General features: G+C 34.8%; 1 protein-coding gene across 15 annotated transcripts in view; it reads left to right on the top strand.

Annotated features, from left to right (window-relative positions):
- The window catches only part of RABGAP1 (RAB GTPase activating protein 1), a 163144-nt gene that overhangs the window by 38370 nt on the left and 97509 nt on the right, over positions 1–27265 (top strand). For all 15 annotated transcript variants that reach the window (XR_012126332.1, XR_012126331.1, XR_012126330.1 and 12 more), the window contains 8 exons: positions 496–670; positions 1240–1397; positions 4823–4933; positions 5410–5476; positions 6163–6265; positions 6994–7163; positions 22573–22747; positions 26501–26594. Coding sequence is in view for 8 of the 15 variants with exons in the window: in XM_073224856.1 (XP_073080957.1) it covers positions 496–670; positions 1240–1397; positions 4823–4933; positions 5410–5476; positions 6163–6265; positions 6994–7163; positions 22573–22747; positions 26501–26594 (1053 nt within the window). In the remaining 7 variants the exon portion in view is untranslated. The remainder of the gene's footprint in view (positions 1–495; positions 671–1239; positions 1398–4822; positions 4934–5409; positions 5477–6162; positions 6266–6993; positions 7164–22572; positions 22748–26500; positions 26595–27265) is intronic.

Raw genomic sequence — 27265 nt, 5'->3', positions numbered from 1 at the left:
GGTGTTAACATTGATATAATCTCTCTTCTTTTATTTTCATTAATCGAAAAATAAACATGTTTTACTCCGAGAAAGCACATGGGTTTTTTATTTTTTTAAATAATAAAGCAGGTTAGGTAATTCTTTTAGGAAATAATGAGGAACACAGCCTAAGATTTATTTTGGTAGTTTGATTTACCCATTGGTCTAGTCTTTATTCGTTTACAGAATTTATAAGAAATGTATACTCATTGAGATACTGTTAATGCCTTCCTGATTTCCTCTCTAAAACATGGGATTATGTCATTTTTAGTACCATGGAATGAATTATGTAGTCAGTAACTTCAGGAGTCCACACATAACTTACTTATCCCAATTTAAGATTTATATGATTACCATACCAGAAGTGGTTATATGATCTTACTGGTAAAAAGCTGAGTCTTGAATCATAATGTGGATGTAGTGGAAATAATCCATAATCCCACTGATTTCTTTATTATCTTTTTTTCTGAACAGACTCTTAGATCCTCAGACAAATACTGAGATAGCAAACTACCCTATCTACAAAATCCTCTTCTGCGTCAGAGGGCACGATGGAACTCCTGAGAGCGACTGTTTTGCTTTCACTGAAAGTCATTACAATGCAGAACTCTTCAGAATACATGTCTTCCGGTGTGAAGTACAAGAAGCTGTAAGTCCTTGAGAAAAAACTGTCTGCAAATGAACTTTACCTGTGCCTTTACTATATTGAAATGATGCAATACTTTAGAGTCGTTTATAAGCCAAATGAAATTTTCTGCTATTGTTTTATTTATGGCATCTTGATGCGCTGAAATAAAAATAAACTACAAGTTTGGTTAACCAGAACCATGTTGCTAAGAGTGTCAGAGGAGACCAGTTGGCTGATTCTTGCTTGATTGGGTCAGACAGGCATTCTGGTTTCAGCAATGGCACATTTGCACATTGATCTTTAGAGCTAAACTTGGAGAGTTGTTTTTTTTAATAAAAATTAATATTCAGATAGTTTCTAGCAATTTAGGAAATCATTTCAGTTTAATTTCTAGTGTTTACAACCATTTTTTTTCTTTAAAAAGACCTCTGACCATTTTTAGTGTTGCTTTAACAGACCTAACAAATTAGATAATTTACCAAAATAAATCAGTGGGGGAAAGATGAACTGCTCTCCTCAACAGAGCAACCTTGATAAAAGTATTTTATTTCTTATGTTAACAGCCCATTTCCTAACATTTCTGGTTGTAGGTAAGCCGGATACTTTATAGTTTTGCCACTGCCTTCCGTCGTTCTGCTAAGCAGACCCCACTTTCAGCAACTGCCGCACTCCAGACTCCTGACAGTGACATCTTTACCTTTTCAGTGTCTTTAGAAATAAAAGAAGATGATGGTAAAGGGTATTTTAGGTAGGGCATCTGATTTTATTCATTTTCTTTGCATTTCTTTTAACATGCTGTATGTCTGAGGTTCAAGGGAAACTCTAGGTCAGATTATGTAACTTTCATGCTATAAAATAAGTGCTTTTATAGACTTTTTAAAATCTAAGTGATAAGGGAAAAGAAATAGGCAAATATGCAGACACAAGATTTGAAGGATTTTAAAATAAAATTTTTTTCACATGGGAAAATATATTACCCATGTTCTTTTAGTTGGCCTCAAAAATGATTGGTTGACTGATGATAAGAAATGTGACAGAAGCTAGGTCAGCTGTATTTGTAGCTGCATGTATTTTCCTGGGTTTTTTGTTTGTTTTGTTTTGTTTTGGGTTGGTTGATGTATTTGTTTTAAAAACTCTAAAGATTTTAAGACTGAAGTCAAGTTTTATCATTAAAGTTTATCTGAATACTTTGGAAGGGGAGAAATGATGTCTGTGTCTGAAGTCTAACCTTGAATCTAAGGTCAGAAATAACTGGTTTTGATTTTTAAGTAAAATCATAATTCTATGAGTAGTGAAAAGAACTCTGGAATAGAAATATGAACAGTTTTATTTTAATTATTGCTATTAACAATGTGACCTTTTCCAAGTTTCTTTACATTTCTTGGCAGTAGTTTCCTTATTTATAAAATGAGGTGGCTAGATTCTTAAATCCTTTCTAACTTTAAAATACAGTCACAAGATGATTTCTTTTTTTTTTCCTCATAATCCATATCACCAAATGGGTATATCTTGGTATCATAATTCATAGTTGCATGAAGAAGTCTCTCTTCTCCATGACAGCCTCATAAAATGGGTAAAATGAAATCACATCAAAATATGAATAGTTTCTAATGTTTTGCTTTTAAATTAAAAGCACAATGACTGACATTTGTTTGAAAAACTGGTAACTCTTGGTCTCCCTTCAGAGACTTCGGAATTGTCATGCCATCTGGTGGCCAATTTAGTGTACAATGCGGCTTCAACTTCGATTTGTGCGCTGAAGTGTGAGGCATTGTCCTCTGTGCTTTCTCATGAGCTTTATTTCTGTTCTCACAGCAACACTGTGATGTGGTGCTTGCTCCCTGAAATAGGCAGTCCCCTGGGAAGTGGAGATTATAATCTATAAACTTCGTAATATTTTTTTGCCTTTTTAAGAAACAAAAGTTTCTTTAAACTGTATTTTTTTCCCTTTATTGAAGATGTTTACGTAGATCCTGTTTATAAATTCCAATCATGAATAGAAAAAATTTCTAAGATCTCAGAAGAGATGCAGTAGGATAACTTCTCTTCCTTCTGAGATCAAGCGTATTCAAGGTAGGATGACACAAACATCCCTGTTCTGTTCAGAATCACAAATATCCCTGTTCTGTTCTCCCTCATACTTGGAAGATGCTCTACAGAAAAGCACTGGATGGTCAGGTTTACTTTTCACATTTTTTAGGGGTTTGTTCTCTTTTTGGTGTTGGTTTTACTGAATTTGTAGTTTATCATAGAAAAGTTGTATGACCTAGTATAGTGATGAAATCATTGGGAGGTATGCCTTTCTTTGTCAGATTTGAACTTGTCAAATGCAGTTCCTTTTATCTAATGATTATATAACATGTCTAGAAATTTATCTACATAAATAATCCTTGAGGTGCTCAAAAAGCTTCAACACGAATGTTCTCCTTAACACTGTATATAATAGCAAAATTCAAAAGAAATTGTCAACCAGAATAGAATGGTGAAAATATACATTTTATGATATATACAAACATCAAATCATTGTTGTACACCTGAAACTAATATAACGTGGTATGTCAGTTATTCCTCAAAAAATATTATACTCATCTGACTTACTACCTATCAAGAAATATATTTATATGTAGTTAACCATCACACAAGATAGTGTTTTTACCATAACATAGAGACAAAGTACTGTGGCAAAAATTAATGCTCTTTTTATTCCTTCTTACTTTATTAAAATTAGAAACCTGCCTCTTAATTTAGCTCTTAGGAAGATGGAGCATTTTCATTTATACTGTTGAAATCATTTGTTTTATAATCCCATTAGATAGGCTGGGTATTTGATACTGTCCTTGCTTTATAGGTGAAGAAACCGGGGAAGTTAACCCTAGACCTCAGTTTCTTAAGTTGTACAACAGGGATTAAGTATAAAATTATTTGGTTGGATCCATTCAATGACATGTCACAAGACCTAAAATATAATCTAGATTCCCTGACATCAGTGAAGTGAACTTCCTCTGCTTGCCCTCTCTACTCTGCTTCTTGTTAATGTAGCTTTTTCTTGCTCTTTGGCCTCTTCATATCAGTTGTTAATTGTTTTAAATACTGCTGAGAGATGAGATTATGTTTACTTATACTTAGGCATCTATAGAACATAGACACGACTGTTATCTATTATCAGTCGAAAATTGAGACCTGTCCATATCCCTATGGGTGAAAATTCTGTCTGGCACACATACTTCACAGTTTGGTATACAAAAGTTTTTCTTTGCACATGCTAGATATTACTACACTCGTATCAGTGTTATACAGTGTTCTTAAGTTGTTGCTATATAAGTACAGATGGGCTTCAAACTAATTGTATTCCTTCAGAGTCCATTTTAGTTTGACTAGGTAGTCAAGCCCTCTTATAGTGTCTTCTAATGGTTCTCTGGCCATTATCTTAAAGTCATACAGTAATAAGACACAGTTTAGATTTGCTGTATATTGACTGATTGCCGTAGGCAGATGTTTGCTTTTGAGAACAAAGGAGCTAGAAAAAGTAGTGTGGGGAGACTACGGAATTATTTTGGTTGACTGTCATTTTAAGATATTCGACCTTTTTCTTAAACTGATGTTTAACTGTATCATTGGTATTACTTTACAGTTGTTAACGTAGGTATGCAATAAGGTTATCACTATTAAGGGAAGTGTTAGGCAATAAGCTTACTGTTGGCCATAGTTTTTCATCTCTCTTAGTTTTCGCAGGTTCCTTGTTTTGAAATTCAAAGGATATGTGATTATCTGTTCTCCATTATATATTTAAACAAGATGACAATTATTTATAAAAACCACTGACTAAGTAGGAAAGAAACATTTTTGAGTGCCTATGGGCTGGATGCCATGCTAGATGCTCTACAAATACCTAATTTTCAAAACAACAACAAAAATCTAAAGCTATATTTTAGGGGGCATAGGAGTGATGTTTTGCTAGCTTTTACAATTGGTTTAGTAGATTACATACAGTAATAATAATATTTTCACAAGAGAGAGATGATTTTCACATTTCTGTTACAATTGGAAAACCAGGCACAGAAAAGCACAGGTTTGAATCTTTTCTGTGCCGGTTTTCAAATCATAACAGAAATTGTTTTAGTATAAATCACAAGAAAATACTTTGCAGAATTAATGAAATACATTGTTCTACAGTGCAGTTCCTAAAGATAAGGACAGACAATGCTTTAAACTGCGCCAGGGAATTGATAAGAAGATTGTCATCTATGTGCAACAAACAACTAATAAAGAACTTGCCATTGAAAGGTAAACATTTTTAGTAAATTTAGATTAAATGTAAATTTAGTTTTTATCAGTTTGGTGGAACAGTCATATACTGTATTCAAAAGTATATTTGAAAAAATATTTTGTCCCCTAGGGAAATCTGTTGGTTATTGAAGTGAATACTTCCTCCACTTTAAATTATCTCACATAAATTTTCAGTTCATATGCTGACTTGAGCTATGTGATAATAAAAGGAAAACATAGAATTTGTCAATTAAAGGAACTAAGGCTTACTTTGGCAATGCAAATTTATTGATAGTTTTAATGTGTCATTTTTTCCATCCATGAGATTTGTTTTCTAAATTAAAGAAGTAAGGATTACTTTGGCAATGCAAATTTATTGATAATTTTAATGTGTCCTTTTTTCTATCAGTGAGATTTGATTTTACAGTGGCCTGATTTAAACACCTTTATTGTTTTACTTTTCTTCTCAATTTATATTGTTTTTTTTCCCCCAGGTGTTTTGGTCTTCTCCTTAGCCCAGGAAAAGATGTACGAAATAGTGACATGCACTTGTTAGATTTGGTAAGAATTACCTTTTTTTCCTAAGGTTACACACTCTTTCCTTGATAAAGATTGTTTCTCTTCATCTTAACTCAATCTGATGTTAAAGCACATTTATGAACATGTTCTTGTGAAGCTATAAGGCAATAAACAAAGATAAGGGAATTTCCTTACTTCTGACTTCTATTTACGTGTCTAACCTTAGACCTACTTAATTTCAGCCTTGGTTTCTTGACTGTATAATAGTGTATAATTCTTGTTTATCATGTAGGGTTGATGTGAGAATCAAAGGAGAAAAGTTGTGAGAGTGTTATTTGCAAACTGTCATGGACAGGCAGCTTTAGTATTACTGCTATTATGTGAAAATATTTTCAAAACTAAAATTTATGTGTAATTATTCACTTGACAGAAGAATTAATATAGGAATAGGTAGTTATATTTTACTAATGTTTGTATAGTTTAATATGATTTACAAGCATTTACTTTGTAACTTCAGGAACAGTTACATGAATAATTGTCACATCTTTGATTTTGACTGTAATCTTTCTTACTCACAGACACTCCTATCTTTTAAAAAAATATTTAAAAATCTGGTTTTATATTTTTGCAACTCCTAATTTTTAAAAGCAGCAAAATGGAGTGGGGCGTTATAGGCTATTGTTCACTTACTTTGGCATTAATGTTTTTTTTCCCACTCTTTTCTTTAGGAATCTATGGGCAAAAGTTCAGATGGGAAGTCCTATGTTATTACTGGGAGCTGGAATCCCAAATCCCCACATTTTCAAGTTGTAAATGAAGAAACTCCTAAAGGTGATGCAGATTGCTGGCACCATGAACAAAACTTATTTGACAAATACCCAGTAGATTTACCTGATTATGGTGAAACCAAAGAATTTGAATAGTTCTTTGAGTTTATTATTCAGCTTGACCTATAAACAAAGTATTGTTTTCCCCATTTAATTTTTCTTCCCTTCTCTCTTACTTTCCCTTCCTTGCTTCCTTTTCTATTTATGTACTTATTTATTTACAGAGTTATAAATTTCATTATTTTTGTGGAGAGATCCTATATGGATGTATTGTTAAAAATTCAAAGGATATATAGGGAAAAGTAAAAGTACCACAGTCTTCACAGCCCCACCCCACAGGGGGGGTACCAGTGTATAGTTTCCAGGATATTTCATACTCTTCCTAATGTCATTTAAAGGCTGCATAATAGTCTATCCTGAAAATGTAACATTTAGTCTATCCTGAACATGTAAGATTTTAAAAGCTGAGAATTCCCAGTGTTGTAAAAGCCATATGGAACTTTTATGTAATGATCTGACAGTACATTTCTTAAGCTTTAAAGTGTATACTGTGATAGCAGTATCTATCACTTAAAGGAGTCTACCCAAGAAAAGAATTACCTGATTGTCTTAGATTTTAATTTAATTGATGGATTACTTTATGGTATCTTGGAGTTTTGAAAATAATTAATTTTTCATTAATCATGAGTAAATATATTCCTTTTTGTATTTGCTTCTCCCGTCTCTTTGTAGATAAAGTGCTGTTTATGACCACAGCTGTTGATTTGGTAATAACAGAAGTACAGGAGCCTGTTCGATTTCTCATAGAGACAAAAGTCCGTGTTTGCTCACCTAATGAAAGATTGTTCTGGCCCTTCAGCAAACGTAGTACTACTGAAAATTTCTTTTTGAAACTAAAGCAGGTACTATACTTTCCTATAAATATAGAAGGGGTGGGGGATGAGAAAGGAGAAACCACTTCTCAGGCTGATTTATCATTAATCTAGGCTGTCAATTAGATATTTAAACAGATACATATTTTAAGTATATTAAGATGAGAAATTGTCTTTTATTTTTACCCACCTATATATCAATTTTGTTACTCTTCATTTCTCCCTGAAGGAACCAAGTTTCTGTTTGGTCTCACTTGCTTTCAACCTGAAGAACTTTTAGCATTTCTTTCATGGAAATACGTGACTCTTAGACTTTACCTGAAAATGTCTTTACTCCACTTTTGTTTCAGTAGGATGTTTTCACTGAATATAGGATTTTGGCTTACACTTTTATTCTCTTAGCACTTTAAAGATGTCATCCCACAGTCTTCTGGCTTCCACTGTTTTTGATGAGAAGTCAACATGATTTACATTGTTCCTCTATATGGAATGAGTCCTTGTCTGTCATCTGATTCTTAACATTATTTTTTATCTTTGGTTTTCAGATATTTAACTATGACATGCCTACATGGTGTTTTTTTCCCCCCTTTTTTCTTGCTTGGGATTTGTTGAGCTTCTTGACTTTTAAATTTGTTTTTTTTCTTTTACCAATTTGGGGAATATCTGTCCTGTTATTTCAACATTCTTTCCTGCTCCATCTCTTTCTCTCTATGGGATTCCAGTTACACATGTTTTTAGACATTTTGATATCCTACAGACTCTGAGGCCAAATTTATTTTTTCAAGTCCTTTTTTGTTTTATTTCTTAAGATAGGATACTTCCTGGTAACTTACGTTCAAGTTCACTTGACTCTTTTGTCACCTCCAATCTGTTGTTAAGCCCATTCAATGAAATTTTTTTAAATTTCAGATCTTGTATTTTTTATTTTTGGAATGTCCAGTTGGTTCTTTTTTTATACTTTCTGTTTTCTTATGAGATTTCCTCTTTATTTTAAGATTTTCTTTTATGACCTTGAGCATAATTATAATGTAGCTACTTTAAAAATCCTTGACTGCTAATTTTAATATCTAATGAGTCGCATTTTTCTGTTTGTCTAGTAGTTTTGGATTATATGTTAGACATTGTTAATGATAGATTGTAGAGATTCTGTTTTGTCTTCTGAGTATCATTGTTTTTTCTTCATCTGTCAACTTATTTAGTCAAAATCAAACTCCATACTTGTATCTTTCCTGTGGTGGGCACATTGAAATTGCTGTTCCCTTTCCTTAGCTTTTCTTGGCTTTGTTTGCACTGCTACATACTGCTCCCCTTTTGCTTTCCTTTTTATCCAAAACTCCTTGAAGAAAATCAAGTTCACAGTGACCCAAATTGCTAAATCCAGTGGTCAACCTGAGTCTTCATCTTGCTTTAGCTTTCAGCAGTATTTGATACATACATAATCATTCTTTCCTCCTTAATTAACCCTTTTTAACTTTGCTTTCAGGACATCTCACTCACCTTTACCATGTCCAGAAAGGTCTCATCTCATCCCCATCCCTAAGATGTTCTACCTTTATTCAGTATCTCAGTTCATGGCCATCTTCTCCTAATAGTTGCTTAAACCAAATATTTTATTCTTTTACTTTTTGTACCTTATATCCAGTCTGTTAGAAAATTCTGTTTCTTTTAAAACATCTAGAATCTGAACACTTCTCACCACTTAGATTGTATTAACCCCATCTGAACCACCATTTTTCCCTGGGTTATTACACTAGGCTTTTTATTAATCTCCCTGATACTACTGATACTATTTTTACCTCCCTTTGCTGTGTTCTCAACATAGCAGCCTAAGGTCAGATTGCATCATTTTTCTCCCCAAAAGCTTTTAACCCTGTTTTACTCCATGGAAAGCCAAAGTCCTTATAGTGGTTTATAAGACCCTCTCTGATATGCTACCTATTATAATGTCAAATACTAGTTCCTCTCTTATCATTATACCTTCTTGCTTGTGTCCTCTGCTCTGACCATGCTCTTAGGGCCTTTGCTTATTAACAGTTCCTTCTGCCTAGAATGTTCTTGCCCTGGATCCCGCTTGTTGCTAGTCAACTCCTTATCTTCTTCAAGTCTTTGCACAGAATTACTTCTTAGCAACTCACAGCTACCCCATTTAACACTTCAATTTGTCCACTCTTTTCACTAGTACTACCAAACACCCTCACCCCCATGTATTTTGAATTTTTTAAAAAGGCTGTTACCTTCCACTATATCACAAAGCATGTTTATTTTTATTATCTATTTTCCATATTAGAAACCTCTACTAAAGCAATTTTCTTAATCTTTTTCACTGATTTAGCCCAAGCATTAGAACATAGTAATTCTCAATAAATAATTGGTAGAGTTGTTTTTATTTGCATGTAACTTTGATCTTCCATTATACAAAATTATAAGATTGTATGTGGATTTATTTGAATATACTTTCCTGTAGCAGTAAGTTATTTAGTTCTCATATATCCAATTTAGCCCTTCTGGTTACAGTTAGAAAAAGGTAACAAGCAAAACAAGAATAAAGATTTCTTTTTGGTATTGTCTTAAGAGACAGAAAGTAAGTCTGGGTCCCAGCACTGTTCTCCCAGCTTTCACTGTGGCAAGAGAAAGGATTAGCATCGGATTTCGTCTAGAATTTGGCTTTGAAATCAGAGTACATGGCTCTTACAACTGACTAGCTGTATGACTGTGCAAGTTCCTTCAACTTTCCGAGCCTCTGTTACTCAGCTGTAAAATGGCAGTGATAGAATCTTCTTTATAGTGTTGTTACAACACACTTGGCATAGCATGTTCTCCATACATTTTAGCTATTATTATTGAGAGGGACTGTGAAACATCAGTGGAGAGAGGAAGAATAAAAACACACTGTCATGGAATCAGAACAGCATTGAATATTGAGTTGATTAGCCACAGTGGAAGAATGCCTCAAAAAGAAACCCAGTTTATATGCATCTTTTTAAAAGTTCAGAGAGTGAATGGTAATGTTTCTTAACATTCTAAACAGATTATAAATATAAATTAATTGTGTAATATTTTGAGTACAAATTTGAATGTAAAAAAAAATTTTCTTTAATTAAAGAAAAGAGTTCTGTCTCTTTTATCTTAGTACACAAATAAGATTCCCCAATATTGCTTTTCCCTTGAGTCCTGTGTTACATAACTTTGCAGAGACTGCATGGGTTTACAGGAATATTACTTTTGGTGTTTGGTCTAGAATAATGTACCTAATTAGGCCAGCAAACTACTTGGAAGAGTAGACTAGCCAAAAACATACATATAACTGAGACATAATCTTAGGGACAACTCTAGAGTGTTTGTTAAGGTTACAGACTGAATGTAGGCTGATTGTCAGTATTTTCTTTGTAAAAACCAGAAGTTTATATGTGGGAGCTACGAGGAGGGCAGGGAATTCCTCAGAATAATTTTCATTTTCTCCTTATTCAGGTAAGGCTTATTTTGGTGGGGAAGGGAGACTTGTATGAGGGGTAGGAGTTAGAAAGGAAGGACTATGTGAAGATGTGAGCAACTTTTTACTGTCTTAATGCATTTAGAGCACTGTTCATCTCATCCCCTTTTAATGTAGTAGACTAGGTTTATTTATTCCCTCTTTAATATTCATGGCATTAAAAAATTATAGTTCTACTATTTATTCCCTCTTTAATATTCATGGCATTAAAAAATAATAGTTCTACTAGTTGAGGCCCTGTTGTGGCCATAACTGTACTAGCTACTTTTTCTGTCTTAAGAATTTTCATAGTGATCCAGTGAGGGCAATAGTCTCATTTTATCCAAGGACATAAAATAGTAGATTTTATGGGATGTTGTGTTAACAGGATACATACCTAAGACTTCTAAGATTCTCTGTCAGAGTTCTGTCCATAGCTACATGCACCCTTTTTCTTTTTTCTGAAAAAGTATTTTTTAAATTTACTTAAATCAAATTAACCATAATTTAAAAGTTTAACCCCATTACAGTTCTCATTAGACAGAAAAGGAAACAGTGCTGCATATCAAATTTTTAAAATATATGTTGCCATCAGGATGAGAAAGCAATTATAGAAATGTTTTTGAAAAACACATGTTTAAGAATTCATTCTTTTCCTTTTTCTAAAACTATCTGGTGACTCAGGGACTCCTTTTTAGTCTAAAAACCTTGCAAACTGTGAGGGTTGTTATATTAAGATGTGCATCATATTGGAAAAGAAACTTTTTAAAATTAAACTTTTAGGTATCATTTACTAAAAGAGAAAGAAAATGGTCTGAGGATTAGATTTTTCCAACAGTAACATAAAGTGAATATAAAACCAACTAAGCATTGTTAAAACTATAGACTTACAGAATTTTTATTGCCAAAGAGACTTACAGAGGTCTTAAAATATTTTTTTGTTGTTGTTTCTCATTTTATTTATTCATTCATCCATCCATTTATTTATTTATTTATTTTAATTTTGTTAACATTACTCTACAATTACATGAAGAACACTGTTTACTAGGCTCTCCCCTTCACCAAGTCCCCCCAACAAACCCCATTACAGTCACTGTCCATCAGCGTAGTAAGATGTTGTAGAATCACTACTTGTCTTCTCTGTGTTGCACAGCCCTCTCCTTTCCCCCACACCACCAATTTATACATGCTAATCATAATACCCCCTTTCTTCTTCCCTGCTCTTATCCCTCCCTACCCTCCCATTCTCCCCAGTCCCTTTCCCTTTGGTAACTGTTAGTCCATTCTTCGGTTCTGTGATTCTGCTGCTGTTTTGTTCCTTCAGTTTTTCTTTGTTCTTATACTCCACATATGAGTGAAATCATTTGGTATTTGTCTTTCTCCACTTGGTTTATTTCACTGAGCATAATACCCTCTAGCTCCATCCATGTTGTTGCAAATGGTAGGATTTGTTTTCTTCTTATGGCTGAATAGTATTCCATTGTGTATATGTACCACATCTTCTTTATCCATTCATCTACTGATGGACACTTAGGTTGCTTCCATTTCTTGGCTATTGTAAATAGTGCTGCGATAAACATAGGGGTGCATCTGTCTTTTTCAAACTGGGCTGCTGCATTCTTAGGGTAAATTCCTAGTAGTGGAAATCCTGGGTCAAATGGTAAGTCTATTTTGAGCTTTTTGAGGAACCTCCATACTACTTTCCACAATGGTTGAACTAATTTACATTCCCACCAGCAGTGTAGGAGGGTTCCCCTTTCTGCACAACCTCACCAACATTTGTTGTTGTTTGTCTTTTGGGTGGTGGCCATCCTTACTGGTGTGAGGTGATATCTCATTGTGGTTTTATTTTGCATTTCTCTGATTACTAGCGATGTGGAGCATCTTTTCATGTGTCTGTTGGCCATCTGAATTTCTTCTTTGGAGAACTGTCTGTTCAGCTCCTCTGCGCATTTTTTAATGGGATTATTTGCTTTTTGTTTGTTGAGGTGCGTGAGCTCTTTATATATTTTGGATGTCAAGCCTTTATCGGATCTGTCATTTACGAATATATTCTCCCATACTGTAGGGTACCTTTGTTTTCTGTTGATGGCGTCCTTTGCTGTACCGAAGCTTTTCAACTTGATATAGTCCCACTTGTTCATTTTTGCTTTTGTTTCCCTTGCCTGGGGAGATATATTCATGAAGAAGTCGCTCATGTTTATGTCCAAGAGATTTTTGCCTATGTTTTTTTCTAAGAGTTTTATGGTTTCATAACTTACATTCAGGTCTTTGATCCATTTTGAATTTACTTTTGTGTATGGGGTTAGGCAGTGATCCATTTTCATTCTCTTACATGTGGCTGTCCAGTTTTGCCAGCACCATCTGTTGAAGAGACTGTCATTTCTCCCATTGTATGTCCATGGCTCCTTTATCATATATTAATTGACCATATTGTTTGGGATAATGTCTGGAGTCTCTATTCTGTTCCACTGGTCTGTGGCTCTGTTCTTGTGCCAGTACTAAATTGTCTTGATTACTATGGTTTTGTAGTAGAGCTTGAAGTCAGGGAATGAGATCCCCCCCCTCTGGCCCCCCAACTTTATTCTTCTTTCTCAGGATTGCTTTGGCTATTTGGGGTCTTTGGTGTTTCATAAATTTTTGAACTATTTGTTCCAGTTTGTTGAAGAATGTTGTTGGTAATTTGATAGGGATTGCATCAAATCTGTATATTGCTTTGGGCAGGATGGCCATTTTGATGATATTGTCTTTCTAGCCAAGAGCATGGGATGAGTTTCCATTTGTTAGTGTCCTCTTTAATTTCTCTTAAGAGTGTCTTATTTTCAGGATATAGGTCTTTCACTTCTTTGGTTAGGTTTATTCCTAGGTATTTTATTCTTTTTGATGCAACTGTGAATGGAATTGTTTTCTTGATTTCTGTGTGTTAATTTTGTATCCTGCAAATTTGCTGTATTCTGATATCAGTTCTAGAAGTTTTGAGTGGAGTCTTTAGGGTTTTTTTATGTACAATATCATGTCATCTGCAAATAATGACAGTTTAACTTCTTTACCAGTCTGGATTCCTTGTATTTCTTTGTTTTGTCTAATTGCCGTGGCTTGGACCTCCAGTACTATGTTAAATAATAGTGGGGAGAGTGGGCATCCCTGTCTTGTTCTCGATGTCAGAGGAAAAACTTTCAGCTTCTCGCTGTTCAGTATAATGTGAGCTGTGGGTTTATCATATGTGGCCTTTATTATGTTGAGGTACTTGCCCTCTATACACATTTTGCTGAGAGTTTTTATCATGAATGAATGTTGAATTTTGTCAAATGCTTTTTCAGCATCTATGGAGATGTTCATGTGGTTTTTGTCCTTCTTTTTGTTTATGTGGTAGATGATGATGTATTTTCGAATGTTGTACCATCTTTGCATCCCTGGGATGAATCCCACTTGGTCGTGGTGTATGTTCCTTTTGATGTATTTTTGAATTCGGTTTGCTTATATTTTATTGAGTATTTTTGCATCTACATTCATCAGGGATATTGGTCTGTAATTTTCTTTTTTGGTGGGGTCTTTGCCTGGTTTTGGTATTAGGGTGATGTTGGCTTCATAGAATGAGTTTGGGAGTGTTCCCTCCTCTTCTATTTTTTGGAAAACTTTAAGGAGAATGGGTATTATGTCTTCTCTGTATGTCCGATAAAATTCCAAGGTAAATCCATGTGGCCTGGGGGTTTTGTTCTTGGGTAGTTTTTTGATTACCGCTTCAATTTCTTTGCTTGTAATTGTTTTGTTTAGATATTTTGTTTCTTCCTTGGTCAGTCTTGGAAGGTTGTATTTTTCTAGGAAGTTGTCCATTTCTTCTAGGTTTTCCAGCTAGTTAGCATATAGGTTTTCATAGTAGTCTTTAATAATTCTCTGTATTTCTGTGGGGTCCATCATGATGTTTCCTTTCTCGTTTCTGATTCTGTTGATGTGTGTTGACTCTCTTTTTCTTTTAATAAGTCTGGCTAGAGGCTTATCTATTTTGTTTATTTTCTCAAAGAACCAGCTCTTGGTTCCATTGATTTTTTTCTATTGTTTTATTCTTTTCAATTTTGTTTCTTTCTTCTCTGATCTTTATTATGTCCCTCCTTCTGCTGACTTTAGGCCTCATTTGTTCTTCTTTTTCCAGTTTCAATAATTGTGATGTTAGACTATTCATTTGGGATTGTTATTCCTTCTTTAAGTATGCCTGGATTGCTATATACTTTCCTCTTAAGACTGCTTTCACTGCATCCCACAGAAGTTGGGGCTTTGTGTTGTTGTTGTCATTTGTTTCCATATATTCCTTGATGTCTATTTTAATATGTTCGTTGGTCCATTGATTATTTAGGAGCATGTTGTTAAGCCTCCATGTATTTGTGAGCCTTTTTGTTTTCTTTGTAGAATTTATTTCTAGTTTTATACCTTTGTGGTCTAAAAAGTTGGTTTGTAGGATTTCATTCTTTTTTAATTTACTGAGGCTCTTTTTGTGGCCTCGTATGTGGTCTATTCTGGAGAATGTTCCATGTGCACTTGAGAAGAATGTGTATCCTGTTGCTTTTGGATGTAGAGTTCTATAGATGTCTATTAGGTCCATCTGTTCTAGTGTGTTGTTCAGTGCCTCTATGTCCTTACTTATTTTCTGTCCGGTGGACCTATCCTTTGGAGTGAGTGATGTGTTGAAGTCTCCTAAAATGAATGCATTGTATTCTATTTCCTCCTTTATTTCTGTTAGTATTTGTTTCACATATGCTGGTGCTCCTGTGTTGGGTATGTATATATTTATAATGATTATATCCTCTTATTGGACTGAGCCCTTTATAATTATATAATGTCCTTCTTTATCTGTTGTTACTTTCTTTGTTTTGAAGTCTATTTTGTCTGAAACTAGTACTGCAACACCTGCTTTCTTCTCCCTTTTGTTTGCATGAAATATCTTTTTCCATCCCTTGACTTTTAGTCTGTGCATGTCTTTGGGTTTGAGGTGAGTTTCTTGTGAGCAGCATTTAGATGGGTCTTGCTTTTTTATCCATTCAGTTACTCTGTCTTTTGATAGGTGCATTCAGTCCATTTTCATTTAGGGTGACTATTGAAAGATATGTACTTATTGCTATTGCAGGCTTTAGATTTGTGGTTACAAAAGGTTCAAGGTTAGCTTCTTTAGTATCTTACTGTCTAACAACTCACTTATTGAGCTGTTATAAACACTGTCTGGTGATTCTTTATTTCTCTCCCTTATTCCTCCTCCTCCATTCTTTATATGTTGGTTGTTTTATTCTGTGCTCTTTTGTGTTTCCTTTAACTGCTTTTGTGGGTAGTTGATTTTATTTTTTGCCTTTAGTTAGTATTTGGTTGGTCTGCTTTCTTTGCTGTGATTTTGTTTTCCCTGGTGACATCTATTTAGTCTTAGGAGTGCTCCCATCTAGAACAGTCCCTCTAAAATACCCTGTAGAGGTGGTTTGTGGGAAGCAAATTCCCTCAACTTTTGCTTGTGTGGGAATTGTTTAATCCCTCCTTCATATTTAAATGATAATCATGCTGGATACAGTATTCTTGGTTCAAGGCCCTTCTGTTTCATTGCATTAAATATATCATGCCATTCTCTTCTGGCCTGTAAGGTTTCTGTTGGGAAGTCTGATGATAGCCTGATGGGTTTTCCTTTGTAGGTGACCCTTTTTCTCTCTCTGGCTGCCTTTAAAACTCTGTCCTTGTCCTTGATCTTTGCCATTTTAATTATTATGTGTCTTGGTGTTGTCCTCCTTGGGTCCCTTCTGTTGGGAGTTCTGTGTACTTCCATGGTCTGATCGATTATTTCCTCCCCCAGTTTGGGGAAGTTTTCAGCAATTATTTCTGCATAGACACTTTCTATCCCCTTTTCTCTCTCTTCTTCTTCTGGTACCCCTATAATGTGGATATTGTTCCTTTTGGATTGGTCACACAGTTCTCTTAATATTGTTTCATTCCTGGAGATCCTTTTATCTCTCTCTGCATCAGCTTCTGTGCGTTCCTCTTCTCTGGTTTCTATTCCATCAATGGCGTCTTGCATCTTATCCATTCTGCTTATGAATCCTTCTAGAGATTGTTTCATTTCTGTAATCTCCCTTCAGATGTCATCCCTTAGCTCTTGTATATTTCTCTGCAGCTCCGTCAGCATGGTTGTGACTTTTATTTTGAATTCTTTTTCAGGAAGACTGGTTAGGTCTATCTCCTTCTCAGGGGTTGGCTCTGTGATTTTGGTCTGTATCAAATTCTTTTGCCTTTTCATGGTGATAGAGATAGTTTGCAGAACTGGCATGTGTGATGGCTGGAAGAACATCCCTTCTTGCTGGTTTGTGGCCTTCCTCTCCTGGGAGAACAGTGACCTCTAGCCGCTTGTGCTGGGCAGCTGTGCACAGACGGGGCTTCTGATTCTTGCCCTGCAGCTATGGAGTTATGCTCTGCAGTTGCTGTGGAGTTAAGCTCCACGTTTGCTATGGGTGTGGCCTGCCTCAGGCTGCTCCTCCAATATGGCGGAGCCGTGTCGGAGGGGAAACGGCTGGGGGCCTGTTTATCTCCATGAGAGGCCTCCTACCTGCGCTACCGCCCATGGGATTAGAGCGCCCGGAATTCCCCAGGATTCCCAGCCGTTGGGCTAAGTGTCCTGGGACGCTTCCGTCCAGCTCTGGGGTCCCTGTCCCTTTAAGACTTTCAAAAAGCACTTGCTTTTCTTTGTCCCAGGGACGCCGGCTGTGGGGACCCGCTCACAGGTCTTGCTGTTCTGTTTCCCTAGTATCCAGCACCCCACGCATGCACTGTGTGTCTGCGCTCCAGTGCGGATGGCTAGGGCTGGGTGTTTAGCAGTCCTGGGCTCCCTCTTCCTCCCCTCTCTGACTCCTCTCCTCCCACTGGGAGCTGGGGGGAGGGGCACTCAGGTCCCGCTGGGCCACGGCTTGTATCTTACCCCCTTCAGGAGGCGCTGGGTTCTCGCAGGTATGGATATAGTCTGGCTGTTGTCCTGTGTCTTCTGTTCTCTCTTTTAGGAAGAGTTGTATTTGTTGTATTTTTAAAAGTATATATGGTTTTGGGAGGAGATTTCTGCTGCTCTAATCAAACCACCATCTTGACCTTTATAAATGAAGAAGCTAATATCTTAAAGACTAAGTGATGTGTTAAATGTCAAATAGAGAAATAATTGGTATACCCATACTAGAAACCTGGGGCCTCTTATCTCTGTATGTTTATATGTACACACAAGCACATGAGTACATGTGCACTAAAACACTGTACCTCTCAAAATAAAAAAATATGAAAATGCTTTCTGTACCAGAGCTCTTAAACTGTTCAGGCAAGAGGCACATGATATTAGGTTATTCCCCTATATTCCTGGGAAGTGGGATCATGTGATTAAAGTGTTGACCATTGGATTTCCCCTTTGTAAAAATAGAGTTTCTTTTTGTATTTAGCAGGTAATCTTTGGAGTGGCTCTTTGGCACCTCCAAATATCCTATTCCTCATAAATTTTGTAATTGTTTTAGCATTCGTTGATGATTTTTCCCTGAATCAGTTTAGCTCATTCACGTATTTTTAATAGTATTTCAGTATAATAGGATTTTCTTTGACATTTATGTATTTTTTAATATTGAATATCTTAATTATAATAATTGTAATATATTTATTTGCTTTATCCTACTTAATCAAAGAATTCAGAAAGTTCAATATTACAGGAAGCATCCTTAATATATGATGTTTATTTGTTGCTCCCAGCAAATTTATAGCAAAATCTTCTATAAACTTGTAAAATGTATGTTGAAAAAGACACTATTATATGGGTTTATGAAATACAGATTTCAGTTATTTAAAATTCCATTGAGAACAAGCTTTCATTTTAGTACAATTACTGATGGAGTCAATTAATCATCAGTTAATAAATTGGTACTATTTCTAAAATAAATGCAGTACCATACTGTAGTTTATGTACAGCTTACATTGTACACGTTTTTTTGAATTGGAAGTAAAACCTGTACTTCAATATCACTATATAAAAATGTAAATGTCCAAATGAAAAACAAAGGTATACTCTCTGAAATCATTTGAATCTGTAGTTTTAAATTCCAATTATTGATAATCACTAAAAAATATCAGTATCACAACTGATAATAAAACTACTGAGTGACATTTAAGATTTTATGGAACTTCTTTCTGTCCTTTGAACAAGTTGTTCCAATAAGATTATAAAATCAGTACTGTGTTCAAAAATTATTTGAAATATTTTTTTTCATTGTAGTTATGATACCAAATCACATGTAAATACAGTTATTTGCATATTTTCAATTTGAGAACTTGGAATTTTTTTTTCCTTTTTGGATGAATTTGTTTTTTTAATATTAAAAACCTTTCATGGTACAGAAATCAAAATAATGTAAATATGTATACTCGGAAGTCTTGCTTTCATTGCCATCTTTCTCCCCCCATCGGCCTAGATAACCATTGTTATTGATGTCTGGGTTACCTTTCCAATGTTACTTTTTGTGAAAATAATAAAATACTCATATATATTTTTAACTCCCTTTTAAGCAAAAATCAGCCTATCAAATATGCTGTCCTGTACTTTGAGATCATTCCACGTTCCATTCAGAGAGATCATCCTCATTCTTGTTTAATGGCTGCATAGTATTGTGTTGTTTGGATAAATCACAGTCTGTTCGACTTGTCCTCTACTGATGGATACTTGGATTTTTTTCCCTATCATTTGCTATTTCAAATAATGTTGCAGTAAAGAACCTTGCACATATGTTGTTTGGACTTCGTGATAGTGCATCTTAGAGTAGATTCCTATGAGTGGAATTGCTGGCACTTCCATGCCATGAGTGAAGTAATTTTGCCAAATTTTGTTATATTTGCCAAATTCCCCTCTGAAAAGGTTGTGACCATAGAGATTATCAGGGTACAGAATCATGGTTTTTCCACAGGTATGTTGATAGTGTTGTCAAACTTAACAATTTGATGCTAGTTTTAGTTTGTCCTCTAGTGAATGAAAACAAGCATTTTTTCCATATGTTTTGGGGTGATTTCCTTTCCTTTTCTGTGAATTGTCTTCATATTTGTTTGCTTGTTGGTTTTGACCATTTTTCTCTTAAATTTTAAAAGCTTTGTATATTTGAGAGGTTAATCCTTCAAGATATGTTACAATTATTTCTCCTAGTGTGTCACTTGTCTTTTGACTTAGATCATAATGACTTTTTTGAGCTTCTTTGCCGCATAATTTCTTCTTATGTAGTTGAATTTATTAAGTTTTTCCTTTAAAGCTTCCGTGTTTGGGTCATAATTGGAAATGCTTTCCTCACTCCCAACTAATAAAGGAATTTACACACTTTCTTTTATTACTTACATGGTTTCATTTTACTACTTTTAGCTTTAACTCATTAGTGTTTTATTCTGTATATAAAGTATGGAATTGATTTAATCTTTTTCCACATGGCTATCCACTTGTCCCAACAACATTTCATTAAAAAGTCTAACCTCTCCCCACAGTGATCTGAGATGCCACCCTTATCAAGGACCAATTTTTTTTTTTTGAGGGCATCTCTCATATTTATTGATCAAATGGTTGTTAACAACAATAAAATTCTGTATAGGGGACTCAATGCACTATCATTAATCAACTCCAAGCCTAATTCTCAACAGTCTCCAATCTTCTGAAGCATAACAAAGAAGTTAAGGACCAAATTTTTATGTGCATTTGAACCTCTTCTCTTTGGTTTTTATGTTACTCATGCACCAATGTCATAGTTTTAATCAGGTAGGCTTTAGAATATGTTTTACTATCTGAGAGGGCTACCTTCTCTCCCTAAATATTACTATTCTTGTGAGTTTGCCTGGATATTCTTGCTTGTTTTTCATATAAACTTGAGGTTCAGCTTTGTAGCTCTGAGAAAAATATATTGGTATTTTTGTTGAGGAGAATTGACACCTTTGTGATGTTTAGTCATCTTATTCAAGAACATGTGATAATCTTCCCATTTATTCAAGTCTACTTTTTTTTTTGTCCTTTAAGAGTGCTTTTTGGAAGGCTTTTTTATTATAGAAAATTCATACATATTCATACTTACACAGAAACAAAAAGAATGATATAATGAACCCCCATGTACTATTACCCAGCTTTAACAGTGAACATAATTTTCAATAACTGGAGGTCTTGACTTACCACCAGGGTCCATTTCTTGACTCTATTTATCTGATTTAAAAAGGCAGTGTTGCTCTGGCCACTGTTACTCAGAGAAGAGTATTTGGGTGAACTACAAAGATGATCACATTTATATAGTCTCTGAAAAACATTTTTAAAGGTAAAGAGCTGTTATTCTTTGGATTGTTTAGTAGCAATTAAATAATGTTACAAATAGTCATTTATAACAAGACAAAAGAACTAAATCCTGTTCCCTATCAAAACATTAATATTCAGAAGTTAAGAACCATAGTTACAAATTTAGAGTGAACATGTGTCAAAGATTTAATTTAGTTTATTAAGTAATGGGGGAACCAGGAAGGTGGTAAAACTGGTTCTGAGGAACTTGAGTTTATGTAGTCCTTCCTTAAAAAACAACGAAAAAAAATTTACTAGAACAAGATTTCTAGGTTAAAAACAACACTGGTTAATGCCCTATAGGTAACCTTTGGGTTATCTTTTCTATTGGACAAAAATCATTTGCATAGCTCCTTGACCACAGATCTACTGGTTAATATGTAACTTTACAGAGTCCTTAATTAGTAGTAAGTTGCTAAGTCAAAATTGTTTATTCATCTAGAAAATTAAGTAATTCTTGGGTGGACATGTTAAGATGAAGTTAGCACACTACAGCCCGTGGGTCAAATCTGTCCTGGCACTTGTTTCATAGTGTTTTTGGAACAGCCACACTCACTCACTTAGGTCTGTGGCTGTTTTTGCACCATAAATGGCAGGGTTGAGTAGTTGTGACAGAACCTACTGGCCACATAGCCTAAAATATTTTCTGTTTGGCCCTTTACAGAAAAGTTTACTGAGTCCTGTATTAGGTAATAGTTCAGGATGGTATTGAAAGGACATGTTGCTACTATCTTGGCCTTCTAGAATTGGGGTAATTTTTCTTAAGAACCCAGATGAACAATGAGATTATAAAATGCACTCGGCCTGGTATTTCTATACTTAATGATCCTCTTAATCCCCCCTCTTTTCCATATTTTTACCTTATGCATGTATGCCTTTGTCTTTGATGTACCCACCTTTCTAGATATCTCTATCATTTTCCTACATTTCTGCCCGTTTCTCTGTATTTTACCTTTTCCTTCTTAAACTTAAACTTTTTTCCTTCTATTAAATTCCTGTAATATGGAATATTATTATTTTAAATTCCCTGATCTTAATGTTTAATTTAGGTCCATTTAAACTGTTATGTGGCTGCCTAAAAAAAGATCAAAATACCAATTTAAGTTATCAAAACATGTGAATTCTATTAATCTCTTCTGCCACTCACCTCTCCCCCACCTCTAGTTGTAGATTTCAACAGAAGAAAAATTCCTTTCATTGTTTTAATTAAGCTGAAGGAGTGGGGGAAAAGATGGAAATAAGAGGACTTTCTTTCCTAAACTTTGTTTTAGAATATCTTAAGACTGTTTTTTCATGTGTAGTTTTGTGTAGGAAACCTTGAAGGATATCTTAAAGTAACTTGGAAGCCACAGAAGAGTTATTAAGTCTTTAGTTCATACTTAGGGAATATTGATAGTTGAATGTTTGATGATAAGGTCTGAGCACAGTAAAAATATCACAGAACTAGAGTCTTGCTCAGTATATACACTATTTCTTAAGGCTTTTCAAATCTAAACATAATAGTTTTCTATTTTGAAAAGGTTACATCAAAATCATACCTTTTTTATTCCCTAGTCTGTATCAAATCAGAGGTTGTACTCAATTAAAAAAATATTTTACCACTTAATAAATGATTTTTTTTCATCTTGAAGATAAAGCAGAAGGAGAGAAAGAACAATACTGATACTTTATATGAAGTTGTATGCTTGGAAAGTGAATCAGAAAGAGAGAGGAGGAAAACTACAGCCAGCCCCTCAATTCGCCTGCCACAGTCTGGATCTCAGAGTTCAATGATACCTTCTCCTCCTGAAGATGATGAAGAGGAAGGTAATTGTAGAGAGAGCTTAATTTCTATTTTGGAATGGAGGACCATGCAGACCATCATAATTTTATTAGGGAATTGATAATGTGACATAGCATTTGGAATTCTTCTAGTAAATACTTAACCAGAGTCTACTATATGCAAAGGACTGTGGGAGATTTGAAAATGTTTAATTCAAGTCCCTCTTTAAGATAATGGCAACCAAGCTAGAAAAAATGAGATTTATAATTAGTGCTTTTTAAAAGAATCAATCTGTGCTGGCTTAGTGTATTAGCACTTTTTCAGAGTAAATTTCCCATAGCTTCCACCTAAATAAATGTTCCCTTCTCAACTGATTGATTTTACAAGGCCAAGTTCACTTGCCAAAATGTGGCACACGTGACCCTATCACAAAGTATATATGCCAGTAAACATTAGGATAAACACCAGTAAACAATAGGAATCAACCTGTACTTTTTTTTTCCTCCTTTTTTTATGGCTATATCTATGAATTAATCTGTCAGTCTGTCAATCTCTTAAAAGATAACTATATAGAAGTGATAAATTGAGTGAAGGAGCACAGGAAAAGTGAAAGTTTAGTTTATAATTTTATACCAGGGCTTTATTTTGAAGAGAATAAAATTTGATTATGGTGGGTCATATGAGGCATGTGTCTAATGTGAGGTTCACAGGAAGTGTTCTGGAAATTCAGAGGAGAATCCACTTTTCATTGTAGGCAATGTGGTGAAACATGAAGAACAGTGTTTGAGCTGGAGTGCAAGGAAAATTCAGCAGGGATAGATGGGCTGGTTTGGGCACTGCCGGCTAAGAAACTGCATTAAAGGCATGGAGGTGGCAAGAATGACTGACTGGGTTGAAAGAAATACGGATCCATGATTATATGTACTTTTTTTCAAGTTTAGAGCAAGCTCTGACTTGAAATTCCCATTGTTCTTGTAACTTCCACTTTTCCTATGACTAATCAACTAAGGATATTTTATTAGTGATATTAATGTCCACCAGTTACTAAGGCTTAATAGGTGGTAGGCAAGTACTTTGTTTATAAAGTAAAATAATACTTTGTTTATGTAATCCTCAAGAAATACTGAAAAATAGGATTTATTATCATCCTTAATTGCACATAGGCAATGGACTCACAGATAGTGAGTTTGCCCAAGGTCGCAACTAGAAATTGGCAGGGAGGATTTTAATCCAGGTCTATTAGTTAATAGTCTAAGCTCTATTCAGTCATCATCTGTGTGCATTTAGTTCACATAAAGCATTTTGAAGTGCAGAGAAAGCACATGTATTGTTTTTGAAACAGTTCAGAGATAGAATTTAGAATTTCCTGCAGAAGCAATTGAAGTCATGGTAAAACTGGGAAGGGTGAAATTGTTCTCACTGTTACAGGTTTTCATTGTCTAACTGGTAAGACTTGAGAATTGCAGTTTCCCTCTAGGCCAACACTGCTTAAGATGGCAGAACAAGCGGAAGTTTACAGAGCTCTCTTCCCCATAAATTCAGCAATTAAAACAAAGCCACCAAAAACTGAGAATGGCACTCTATTTGTTAACAAAACCAGAGAATGTGCAAATCTCCATAATATAAATTTTAAAGAATACCTACCGGTTACAAAGAAATTTGGATCCAACTAAATGAAAACATCAGGATTGACACCTAGTTTCAGTCTATAGGCATAGATTTTTTTAGTATAATTGAGGAGTTTCAGGTGGCCTCTACTGACAGTTCTTAACCAGGGAGAGAGAAGGACTAACGGCCACAGGCAGACCATGGGACAATAGAAACAGTAGAGCACAAGCTCTGCAAGGAAGAGAATGTGTCATTTTTTTGCTCAGCATGGTTTCCTTAGCATATAACACAATTCCTGGTTCTAACAGGTGGTCATTAAGTATTGGCAGATAGATGACCCTGCTGCAGAATCCATTTCCATAGGAAAAGCTAATGACAGGAGAACTGGGATCATGCCATCTTTTAATTCTCTCAAACTAGGGAAACCAATCCAGCTGTGATCTGTTTGCTCCCTGGAAAGAAATGGCTTCAGTCTTTTAGAGAGGCTCCTTATCTATAGGACATTTGTGCTCACAGGGCAAGAAGCCAGCAGTTATAAACGAGAGGTGTTTAGAGACAGCATTCTGCAGCTGAGATTGCCTGTTCACTCCCCACCTGTATTAGATACATGGAGTTTTAAACACTGATTTCAAACTACTACTGTTCAAATTTGTTGAAATCATCTTTAACAGTAAAAGAGAGTTTTATAAAATAGATCTGTTAATCTTGTTGAAGGGATTGTCATCTCTTGTAAGTTTTAGTATTTTTATAGCTTTCTTCCACCAAAGAGTTGCATTATACTGATACTTTAATAAGTAGAGAATTATTTGAGGCATTAGAAAGTAGGGCCAATTATGGCAGTAGTCAAGAATGGGAAGTTTATCTTAGTGCCCTTGAACGTTTGCCTTTTCCTTACTAAGCAGTCTACGGGAGATGTCTCATTTACATTCAGTCAGTCCATTTTCCTGTGCACCTTTAGAACTACTAATGTCCAAGGCATTATAAGGAAAAGAAATTTAAAAAGTATCATGAATTTCTCAACCTTTAGAATCAGTGCTCTCAGATAATTGTTCTCTCTAGTAGGAATGCAAATTCATAATGTAGTCATCAGAGGTACAAAGATCCAAACTTTGTTTCTGGCAGGTTAAGCCAAAAAACCTAGAAGCAGCATTGGTGAGGGCACATGGAAACAAATAGTATCGTAACCAATTAGTGGAATGTAAATTGGTAAAACCACTTTGGAAAGGAGTTTGTTAGCAAGTTTCAAAATCCTTAAAAGTATGCATTTTTTTAAGCCCAGGAAGTCCACTTCTGGTCATGAGCCTAATGAAAGCAATGAGATTTGTTGCTCCTGATACTATTTGTAGCAAAAAGTTGAAAACTTCGAAGCGTCCAACAGAAAAGGATTAAGTAGTTGTCTTAGTCCATATTTTTCCCCACTTGGATTACGCTTTTCATTTCCTCTCACATGCCTTTATCAGTGTCACTTTTTTCACTGTCTTTAAATTCTTATTTGAATTACTTTTCCTAATTACTAGAATTAAGCTTGAAATTAATCGTGTGCTACTGTAGAAAATTCAGTAAGTCATACAAACATGAAGGGAGAGAAAAAAATCAATGATAATTCCATCACTCAGAGGCATTAATTGGTAATGTCCTGGCATAGTTCATTCCAGACTGTTTCCTATTTTCTAACATAAATTGGATCATAATGAAGATTTAGCTCTTGATATTTTTATTTTATGTGGTATTTTGCCAGATTATTATGTAAAGAAATGTCAACATGAAATAATATTGTGAACATATAATTTATTCAGCTATTCTATTGTTGGACACTTAGGTGATATATAATTTTTTCAATTTTATAAGTAAGACTGCTATTTATTTTCATGCATATGGCTGTTTGCCTTGGAAAAGGAGAGAAAGCATACCATATTTTGGGTCCTATCATTTTATAAGTAAATGCCTTTTCTGCAGTTGACATAATATGGACCTATATGGAAAACAAAAGAGAATTAAAGAGATTATAACAACATTTACCTAGGACCATTTTTATTTTCTTTTTATTCATATCTATGTACTGAAAGAGAGAAATTGTGACTTTATGCTCCCAGTAAAAATCTTTTAAATTTGATTGTTAAATTTCCATGTCATTCTTCTGGCTAGCATAGCCATCTCTGTTATCCTTTTTTGTGTTGTGTTTATTAAAGATAATGATGAACCTCTCTTGAGTGGATCTGGTGATGTATCCAAAGAATGTGCAGAAAAAATTCTTGAAACATGGGGAGAACTACTGTCAAAATGGTAAGTTATAATGGAATAGTTCTCTTCAACTGCAGTATTCATTTTATGGGTAGGATAGCTTACCTGACTACCATACTCAATTTTAAAACCAATAACAGAAACCTAAGTTTGAAGTTCACATTCTAGAATCTGTTTTTAGAGGTTTTTAAGGGTAATACTGAGGATCTGAAGTCAACTTTCAGAGTGTCAGAAACCTAATACTCCTTGATGCAGAAAATATTCATTCAAACATGTAAATCATGGAGAGAATAAATAAGGAAAGAGGTCCTTTATATTGAAGCAATTAGGAACCACTAACTGGTTAAGATAATACACAATAGTGAAGAGGGCACATGTGGGGTTTTTCTTTATCTATCTTATGTACCTAAAGTGATAGCAGAGTGATACATTAACTGCGTACCAATTATTTTCCTACTAACACTTACAAAATTCAGGAATTTCCCATCAACTCAAGTTAGCTTGACAACAGTGTTCAGAAGCACTATCCTATAGACTGTCTAGGAAGAGTACACTCCCTTCAGATATGAATGAAACCGTAGAGTCTCTAGTAAGCCAGGTTGGTGAGACATTTGCGTAGTTTCCTTTTTCCTCTATGTAGGACGCCAGAATATGCTGGCAAAAGCTGAGCTTAAAAGTAATTCTAGCATTTCTCTATTTCTGACTTTTCTGGT

This window comes from Manis javanica, chromosome 2 (assembly GCF_040802235.1).
Source record: "Manis javanica isolate MJ-LG chromosome 2, MJ_LKY, whole genome shotgun sequence".
Classification (NCBI taxonomy): Eukaryota; Metazoa; Chordata; class Mammalia; order Pholidota; family Manidae; genus Manis; species Manis javanica.
This window is presented reverse-complemented; position numbering and strand designations above follow the sequence as displayed.